The sequence below is a fragment of the Glycine soja genome, chromosome 7, assembly GCF_004193775.1.
Source record: "Glycine soja cultivar W05 chromosome 7, ASM419377v2, whole genome shotgun sequence".
Lineage (NCBI taxonomy): Eukaryota > Viridiplantae > Streptophyta > Magnoliopsida > Fabales > Fabaceae > Glycine > Glycine soja.
The window spans coordinates 35,561,202-35,572,056 of NC_041008.1; the positions used below are offsets into that span (position 1 = coordinate 35,561,202).

General features: G+C 33.5%; 1 protein-coding gene and 1 pseudogene across 1 annotated transcript; one reads left to right on the plus strand and one right to left on the minus strand.

The window, feature by feature from the left end:
• Positions 1-4,121: 4,121 nt before the first annotated feature.
• Positions 4,122-6,802, minus strand: LOC114420624 (nucleoside diphosphate kinase 2, chloroplastic-like). Its single transcript, XM_028386471.1, has 6 exons — positions 6,254-6,802; positions 6,100-6,156; positions 5,803-5,940; positions 4,556-4,636; positions 4,369-4,481; positions 4,122-4,236 (listed from the first exon to the last, which is right to left on the minus strand). The coding sequence occupies exons 1-6, from the start codon at positions 6,581-6,583 to the stop codon at positions 4,122-4,124; spliced, it is 834 nt and encodes a 277-aa protein (XP_028242272.1). The 5' UTR covers positions 6,584-6,802.
• A 1,166-nt stretch (positions 6,803-7,968) lies between these two features.
• Positions 7,969-8,646, plus strand: LOC114420625 (annotated as a pseudogene).
• The last annotated feature ends 2,209 nt before the right edge of the window (positions 8,647-10,855 follow it).

The window sequence follows — 10,855 nt, forward strand, 5'->3', positions numbered from 1 at the left end:
AAAAGAAGAGACTAAAATCGTTATAATTTACAATTCAAGTCCTGCCAACTAAACAATTAACAAAACGACCCCATAAATAACTTTAATTATATTCTCAACTCACCCAAAATTTGAAAAGTGATGTTCGCGACCCCTTTTCCCTCTTCCATTCTCCCCTTTGTATTTGTATAGTTCAGTTATGTTCTGTGGTTGCCGACACAACAACGTTTCTCGCACTCGAATCTTTCTCCACTCTTACTCTCACAACAGAGATCACTACAAATGCAAGACATTTTCAGATCAGTTCGTCGATCACTGGTATTTTGCAGTTCGCCAGAGAACGAAGAAGCCTCCTCGCTCGAAGTCATAGGAAGCCTCGTTGATAAGATCAGTTATTGTATCCGAAGTTCCAGAGTCTTCTCCAAACCCTCTCTGCCGTCGCCTCCGCCGCCGTCCTTTCCTAAGAACGCTACTCCTCCGATCCAATGGCAGAAAGGCGAGTTGATCGGTTGCGGTGCCTTTGGCCAAGTCTATGTTGGAATGAATCTCGATTTCGGAGAGCTTCTTGCGGTTAAACAGGTCAATTACTTTCAGAGTTTTTTTCTTCACTTCACTATTAATTTCTGCTTTCTAATTTTATCTTCATTTTGAACTTTTTATTTATTTATTTATTTCATTTCATTTTGGAGTTCGGTTCTTAGCTTCTGTTTGTTTCTCCTTTTCGCTTGATTCTTCAAAATTGACCTTGTTGTAGTCTCTTCTTTTATTATAGTTTGTCATTTCGGTTCGCTTTTATTTGACTTGACTGCGATTTTAGCTTTGTTGCTTAAATATAAATGAGTAATTTATCTTGATGAAAGAAAGTTAGTTGCATATTTTGACAGGAAGATTGTTCCTGTGCCCAAGGCTGAGGGGACTGAGTACGTAGCTTCAAAGAAAAAGCCTCCATTTGGGCCAAGATTCATTGGAGCAGCTTTTGTGCAGCCAAACAAACCAGGATTCAAGATCAATGGCCACTCTATCAGGTAATTAGTTCATATATATGGTGACTTTTTCAGTCTTATCACTTAGAAGAAATATTATTCTATACTACACCCTGGTTGAGATTCTAGAAATGAGAATGTTGCATTACTATAATATTTGAGAAATAAGGACACAGACAACACTACTGGAAATTATACGGTTGGAGTTGAACCGTCGTAGTATGTCACAACAATCTATGCTGATTGTATTGCTGACCGTCTTAAAATGGTTGTTTGAGGACAGGACTTTCTACGACGGTTGTGATATAACCATCTTAGAAAGATCCCCCTATTATGCCGGTTGGAAGCTAGACTGTCTTAATATGTCCATTTTGCAACTTGACTTTCTACGACGGTTGCTATATAACCGTCGTAGTATGTTCAACAGACTAAGACGGTTCTATAACAACCGTCTTAGTATTTAAATATTTTTTTTGGAGATTGCTTTTTACGATGGTTTTAATATAACTAGCGTAGAAACTCCATCATACTAAGACGGTTATACTATAACCATCGTAGTATTTAGTAAATTTTTTTTTTGCGTTTTTGATGGAATTTTTTTGCTTTTTTTTTTATCCTTAATCATTAACAACATCGATAAGAACCAAAACTATCATTTTCAACATAAATAAAATCATTTAACTACAACAAGTGTGAAATCATTTAACTACAACCTCTAATCATCATCATCATTAACTCCAGTTCAATCTGAATCCCAGTAAGGAAGTTTCACTCAGTTAATGAACAGAAGAGAAGAAAGAGCATCATTAACTAACCGTATTTTAGGTGTTGGAGTGTGAAAGAGCTCAAACTTCAAGATAACAACAGAGGATTTTCCCTGTGGATAAAAATAATCATTAGCAAAGATATTTGTGGCCTAGAAGAAGAAGAAGAAAAAAAAAGGTAGAAGTGTATGGTTTATACATAAAATAACCGAGAGAGAGTAGAAGTGACCTTGTATCTGCCATAAGATACATAGAATGAGATCATGATAGCAAGAATTACATCCTGCCTTGCATATCTAATCCGGAATGACGACGTTGAAAAACTATTGTCTTTATCATCAATCATCAAAACTCCACATAAATTGTCGGCACCCACTTTAGGAGCTGCACCTCAAAGGAAAGACAAATTCGAACATTTTAATCAATCTAAGAAGAAAGCAAGACAGCAAATTAACCGGGCAAAAAAATAAATGCTCTGCATATTCAGCATGCTAGTGCTAATGTCTCATGAAAATCAAACAGTAAGGCAGTTCAAAATTGTAGGCATAAAGATTTTGAGAACATATCCCAATCAAGGCTAATATGGGTTGAAAACAGAAAAATACATTGGCACTGGAATCCCCATTTAGCATTTGTTTTGCACACTGAAAACTTATCAGAGAAAATGGTGAACAACATTGGAAAACTCATTTTGGAAAAAAAAGAAGTTTGGAATGGTTAATTAAAAATCATGAGAACTGAAATAAGTTTTCAAACCTTATTTGCTCATATAGTATAATTAAAAATAAAAAGAGGGAAAAAATGGGAAATAAGTTCTATTCTATGTTCCCTAAGCTGATTTCTTTTTTTTTTTTTTTTTTTTTGGTAACCCTGTTATTGTTATATGGAGTATCCCTCGACTTTGTCGATGACTAATCTCCATTGGATAACATGAATGGTCACCTTTGGTGAAATTCTCTCCTTCCAATCATATTTTTTTCGTCTATAAGACTCGAACTGAGACCTTGTTCAAGGGAGCAGAGTATCACTTGAACCAACAAAAAAAAGGTAAGGTCAGTCACATGAATTGCATAACGCCATCAGGCTCAATTAAAGACCAAATTTTCAAGCAACCTAAAGTCAAACTAAAGAACATAACTGCAATGAAACATGAACACATAAAAATATTAGGAATATATTAATTTCACCTTCATACTGAGCAACCCCTGCAAGAACCCCAGGATGGGAGTCATCACCGTCCTCCCATCTCAAAGTAATCTTGATTCTGTACCATCTGCACAACAATAACAATAATTAAAAATAAAATGTAAAAAAGAAGTGTTTAAAATGTAAATAAAATAAAACCACCCGAATTGCAGAAATGAAAGCTTACCCTTGTTCAAAAAGGTTGAGATTGTGAAACCTATGAATGTAAACAGCAACTTCATGAACAACATCGAGTATAGGAAGTTGGTGATTTGCCCTAGAAGAGGCAGTTTGGTCTGCATTGAGCAACCTTTTGGTTGACAAATTGGTTTGATTCAGACCCACGAACCATCCTAATCTCCGAAACATACGTAGTGTATTGTAGTGCTAGCAGACAAAGAAATACTCTGAATGAATGGCCAAATAAAATTTCAAAACTGAATTAAAGGAGGAAAATAATTGAAACCACAACTTGTCCATCGTTTAACACCCTAGTGCTATGACCAATGTTTTTTAATCCCTATCGTTCCCATGATGAAACAGTGACTTTTATTTCAAATTTAATTTATACTGATTTTATTCTTTGTTGAGTTACAGGAAGTTTTTCTCACCACCATAGATTTGAATTTGAAGCTTAAAATTTTGTCGTAATTTTGGGGATTTGTTCCCTGAATCTATTGAAGCTGCCAATGCCTCTATCAAGTGTAATCCCTTGCTTGACAAAAAGGGTGCCTATCTGTGCAAACCATACCGTATATTTTATTTTTATTTTTGTTTTTAGATTTTTTTTCATTTTTTAATAACTACAAGTATTACTTTTTATTGTAAATTAAATTATTTTCATAGTTAGATTACTTCATCCAAATGTGTGAATTTACTGTCATAGACTTATTTCCACTTAATCAATAGTAACTCAAGAATGATTATCTATATAAAAGATATTTGTAAACTCTACAAAGAACTTTTTTTACAAAGATTCTATCACTACAAATACTTTTTTACATTTTTATTTTTTACTTTTTTATTTGACGTCTAACAAATAGTTACTTTTTTACATCCAAACATGCAAAAATTGAAACCTAATAAAACCATATAAAGATTACTATCCACTTAGTGTTTCTCAATAGGCCAACTACAATAGCTTCCACCACATCAAATATGCTGAACGTATTGTCTCAACAAATCAATGGCTAACTTTTTTTGTTCTCTTTCACAATTCACATCTATGTTTGTTGCATGTATTTGGGTTAAACTGGATAGCATAAGAGGCCTTACCTATTTCACGCTTGCCATTCTCAGGATTGTCACTGCCATGAACAACATTCCTGGCAAGTTCAACATAAAATCATGTCAATCCTAAATCTTGACACATATGCTGTGAAGCCTATCTTGATTATTGACTAAGTGAAGGCACTCAAAAGTGAAAGTCAGCTGCAAAAGATTAAAAAAGTTGTTACCTTCGTGTCTGAACAGCAAGGTCTCCTCTTATTGTGCCTGGTTCAGCTTGAAGAGGATATGTAGCGCCTATAAGTTTACGGGCCGATGCGACTATCCCAACCCCCTCCCAAGCCTTGCAAACATAGCATCATATCAAACATTGCAAAAATGCAGGTGAAATTGGAATTCTATTGGAGCGAGTTATACCATACACACAACAGGACCTGAAGTAATATAGTCAATCAGCTTGGGGAAGAATAACTTTTGTTTTAGATCCTTGTAATGCTCCTAGAACCATAAACAATCATAATAAGCCTAATAAATATAATAATCACATTAAAAAAACACAAAAGAATCAACATTACTGCAAACAAAAAATGTAAGTCCACATTATATGGTTCAGTAATCACTTCATGCAACTACAATGAAATCAAATAGCATATGTTAACAATTATTAGACAAGTTATTTTTTTAATGTTCTATTGAAATCGTATACACAATGATTCTAACATACCTTTCAGATGATATAATAGTTAGAATATATCATAATACCTTCTGTGTATCTTGAAATGCCTTAAAAGATTTTTTAACATATTGTATATTCTCATTGTTTTTCCTTGTTTATTTAGGGAAAAATAATCTGCTTTATCGTATCATTAATATAAATAGTCCACTGAGTTAATATTTGGTATTGATATCATTATATATCCTATTAATTTAATAGATTATTATTAGGAGGCTCCTTTCTCTATTTTCCTTCTTCCCTACCTAAAACCCATAATCAGGCCATGGTATCCACCTTGAAGAGAGTTTCATGTCTCAAGTTTATGAGTCTCATTAAATAGTTATTCAACCCCACAAAACCCATATATTGTTTTTCTTCTCACTTTTATCACTCTGTTCCAGCTACATTTCGAACTGTATAATTCTGTTCCAGCCCTACTCTTACCACAGATTGACATCGTTTGAACCTGTCTAACAACATGTTGGCTCTGTTCCAACCAGTCCTTTTGCATATTAGCTCTAAAGAAAATATGGTTTGGCTCTTCTCCCATTGTGTGTCCTAATGAAGGTGCCTCTCCTGGTATGCACCTTTACAAGAGCACATCTCCCATTGTGTGCACTACTGCACTTAAGTTATTTTTATGTTTATTTGTAACAAGCTTAAGTTTATAGAGGGAGTGCTACCATTGTATCCTCTATGCATCTTGAACATCTTAGAAGATCTTCAGAACATATTGTGGAATCAATTAGTTTTCTAACCAAGGAAAGAATCAATCTTTTCATCATATTTCCTTATTTAATTAAGGTTAATTGTATTCTTAGTTCGAATAGGACTATCGATTGAGTTAATAATTTGTATCATATGATATCACTATCATTATTGTACTCCATATCAATTTGATAGAATATTATTGGGAGCCTTCTATCTCTCTCTTTTTCTTCTTTCGTACCTGAACCCCATAATAATCCCAACAGTAAGAAAAACCACTGCACTCAACACATGACATACATACACACAAGCACTCAAAGAGCTTCAAGCCGGTTAACTTAAACCCCTTCTTCTCAAACCTAGAAATAATTTCTCCCACCTAAAGTTGTCAGCACAAGTAGCCAGCCATAAGTAACCATTATTCAAAAAACAATGAGCTAAAGATCAGCATAATAAAAACAGATAAACATCTCTTATAACTTGAATTATTATTTTGTTCTCTATTCCTAAAACCAGAAGAACAAATTAGGAAACTTACGAGGCCACGTTGCACGCCGTCGGGCTTGACCATTATGTAAGTATGGTCAACTTGTTCCTGTGCATTAGAATTAGAATTAGAATAATTAACAATCACAACAACACTTCTCATAAATCAGACTTAAGAAAATTGAAATAGTTGAAAGAGAGGAAACCAAAGAAGCAATTAAGTGGAGAAGGAAAATGACGAGTTTGGAGGAGGTTCTGGCACGAAGGGTTTTAGCATTGGCATAGGGAGGAGGGTGATATAAGAAAAGATGGGATTGTGAAGGAAATGCTGTTAGGTGTTGATGAGTAGAGCGAAATAGAGGGAGATTAGACTTGGGTGAGTGTGGAAGAAAGAATGTGACCCAAAAACTTCCACACACAGCTTCCATCTCTGTCTGCGGCTGTGAGACAAAACTACAGGTAAGAACGGTTAAAATTCCTAGCCCGTGAATCATCTGCAGCATCGAATTCAAAGCCCCACGACTTTCCTTCACCATGCAATGCAGCTACAGAATGCTATTCACCACAAGAACCTATTCTTCCCTCCATTTTATGTCCTCTGGTTTCAGATTTTCCAAATTCTTCTCCACCACCGAGAACTCCAAGTTGACGCCCAAATTGTTTGCATAAACAGAGAGTTCTTCTCCAATGGTTTGAAGCCTCTCACAGAGCCCCACCCCCGTGATCCGCAGGTGACGAACACATTCGCCGGCTGCGCGTGCAAACACTTTTGATGCCTTGTAACCTAATAACAAGAAACAACAACCTAGGGTTTGAGATACACAACATGGGTGAGGTTCAGGGTCAGGTTCAGGGACACAATGTGGGTGAGGTTGAGGGACATGCACAATGTAAAAAGCTTGAGGAACAAATGTGGGTGAGGTTCGAAGAAAATGGTTGTGGAACAAATGAAAGTGCCTGAGACAATGGCTGAGGGATTGCAGGCGCGCCGCGGGTTTAGCCTAATTTTAATATTTGTAATACTACGACGGTCGTAGCTCGAAACCCGTCGTTGTCTTCACTGTACTTAATTACAATAATGCCACTTACAACATTCTAAGACGGTTATTTATAACCGCCTTAGAATGTACGACGTGAAAACTAAATTTTTCCCCCTAATTACAAAATTGCCACCGCGCCTTCTTCTACATCGTTTACGTAGAACCGTCGTAGATATTGCGACTTAAAAAACTACTTTTCTAGTAGTGCAAGTTATAATTTAATTGGTGGACTAAGTTCATATATCTCTAAAATCTACCATATTTTTGAAGCAAATATAAGGAAAGTTAAAAAGCACTGAAACACGCGTATATGCATTGTAGGAACTAAGAATAAATCTTATAAATTTGAATTTTATGAAATTTTATTTTATAAAAATTGTGTTTATATCTTTTTTTACATAGAGTCTCAATGTCTACGTACTCACAGGTGGCTACTATGTCCAGGGATATACAATTGTTTTAGCGTAAAAACTTTTCTCACAATATTTAGCACAAATAACTTCTTTTTATTTTAACTAATTAATGATGTTTTCCTATTTCTTATTTTATTAATTATTTTTTATGGCTAAATTACTCTTTTAGTTCCTCTTTTTTTTTAATTTGTTTAACTTGACATCTCTATTACTATAGAAAAGATCTGATACATGTATGCCTATTGCTTAAGCTACATGATAGCCAGAATGCTCTTAACTGCAAATGTTGTAGCTAGAATGTTCTTAACTTTTCTTGTTTTTTCAAAAGCTCATTCATTTAGTTATTTTTAGAAAATTACACTTTTTTCAAAAGCTCATTCACTAGTTTGAGTTGGAGTGAGAGTGACTTGAACCAACATTTACAACAACAACATTCCACTCTGCTGAATTATTTTCTAACTAAAATTCATGGCCTTAACAGCTGAATCACTTCCTTATAGCTCAAGAAGTAGAGATGTGTCAGAGTTCAATTTGAGAGAATGGGCAGTGAAAGCTTGAATTAGCCATGAGGTAACCAACTCCAGAAGGTACTCAGGATCTTACATGAGAAGCTTTAGAGAAGACACAAGATCATTTCTAGCACTGCTTCTTCACCCGGATACTTCTTAAAAGGTACATGTTTTTTTCTCTCACTCCAATTCAAAGGAGTTCATTGTTTTAAGTCTTAACTTCTTTTTCACCTCATTTTCTCTCATTTGTTTTACATGAAATAGACCCTTCAACATATTCTTTCACTACTGCTCTTAAAGGTGCAACTACAAGTGAATAATGAAGCACATTGATAATTAGCATGGTTTGTGATTTTTTTTAGTGTGCTTAAATTTTTTGAATCAATTAAATGATGGTGGTGGTCAATTGCAGCACTGCAAGCAAGTTCAAGCTATAACAGTTGGGAATGCTTATCTCCAGAATGGTCTTGCTTTAAATTCAAAGTGGAATGAATCAGAAAGGTATGTATGCAACCCTCTCTCAGGGGAGGTACCATTGGAGTGTTTATCTGCAAAAACTATTAGTGGAAGATCTTTTAGAAACTCAATAAACAGAATTGCCATGTATTCCCCTATAAATATTGCTTATTACAAATAAATATAAGCTGATTACAAATAAATACAAGCTGATTTTCAGCCCTGTAAATTAGCAAAACTACCATAAATCCCTATACTGCAGCTGTTATATTCTAATTAAGGAAAAAAGCACAGATTTGCAATTACATATAGGTTTTTAAATGGCTTTAAATATCCAGCTGTACATATAGGTTTTTAAATGGCTTTAAATATCCAGCTATATTATGCTGCAATTAGAACATTTCCATTTCCATTGACAAAATATTCCGTCTTCAACTTGGTATCAGAGCTACCTTTTAGGAATTTTTATAAGAACATAGGACACTTCCACTATAGGAGCTAAGCTCTAGGGGGTTGATATGTACTTGTTTTCTACTATCATTTAAAACCTTGTACTCTTCATTCCAGTTGCAATAAATTTTTTCTTTCTAGTTTCTAGTAGCACTACTGAACCAAGATTCACAACAAGATTCTTGTTGATCACTTTAAATATTTATGCAGGGAAGTAATGACCAATCACCAAATTGACTGCATAGGTTCACAACTCAAATGAAAAATCGTTATGCTACAAACAATGAAACCACATCTTCTTTGGAATCTGATGCTAGTCAAAGTAAGATGGTATCTAAACATTCAAACTTACAAGTAAAGGGCAAGGTAACTACATCTTGGATATTTTGTCATCCTCAAGTAATGAATTTATGTAGAAAGATTTATTAATTAGGTTGTTTCATTTATATTACTTGTCTATTTTGATCTTTTTTGTCCAAATTTATATTCGTTTTTCATGGAGTCCTAAGAAGCATGATGTGCACTTTTTAAAAAAATAAAGAAAATAAGTTTTTGTTTGCTTTTCTATTTTTGTTTTTGGTTCTGGTCATTTTTATTTAAACTTTTTGGTAGGATTTATATTTCTTTTTAGTTTTGAGTGAACTGATAGCATATGTATGAATGCCTTCTAGGAACAAGCAGATATGATAGAGGGAAAATTTAGTCCCCCAGCAGCAGTACAACATATTCATGAGATACGAAAAATGAAGTTGGAACTAGAGCAAGAACGCAAAAAGTTGGTAAATATTCAGCTAAAACTCCAGGGTAATTATTCTGCATTTAGAATATCTAGATTGTATTATCATTTCACATGTTTAAATAGAAACGACCAACAATCTGGATCTTTCTTTAATGCCAGAAGAAGAGAAATTGAACAAGTCTTTCCAAGAGGAGCTTAAATTGCTAAAGTTGAAAAGAGACAAAGTGAGTCTATATAAATTTGATTTATTTCTATAAGATTTTGGCAAAATATGGAATGCCAAAATATTGGTGGAGTTTTTTGTATTCTTCCTGTATGGTTCTGCTCTGCAATAGTTAGAAAGGTTAGGAAAGAGCAACCAGCTAGTAAAGTTTTGTTATGACTCAAGATAATTTGATTGAGAATTGTTGGTTTGAACCAATGTATTTCTCAACCGAAAATCAATGACTGATCTTTTAAAATGATGATAATTTGTTCATACACAAGGCAAGAATTAAGTTCATAATCTCTAATAAATAATGTTACTTATGAATTATGTCACACCATATTGGTATTTAATTGACAATTCTACTCTTAATAAGAATTATTCTCTTGGATTATATCAAGTTTCTATAAGATTTTGGCAAAAATGTTTTCACACCATATTAGTAGAGACAATGAATAGTTTTCTTCTTTTTGTTTATATATATATATATATATATATATATATATATATATATATATATATATATATATATATATATACCTTGTTTGTGTGAATGACAAATTGTTATTTAATTATAAGTTTTTTTTTACTGTACTGCTAGCTATACTAAAACATAAGCTAGCTAGCTTCTTTTAATGATGTACTTATTCATTAACTATTATTATTATTATTATTATTATTATTATTATTATCTTTCATCTTGATACTATCTGTTTTTGTTTTTGTTTTTCCTTGTTTCTTTTATTTTTATAACTTACATATTCTTCCAATTTAAATGTTATTTTCCATATGGTAATTAAAAAAAAACATATGAATAAGTAAGTGGGCATATCTAGAAGATTTATTATTATTATTATAATACGCTTTTTACCTACACTTGAAGACGATAGGTAAAATTAAAGGCTTTTACCTACAGTTGGGAGATATAAGTAGAAGTTAATGACTTTTACCTACACACTATAAATAGTAAGTACTATCTATAGTGACAGTGGAATA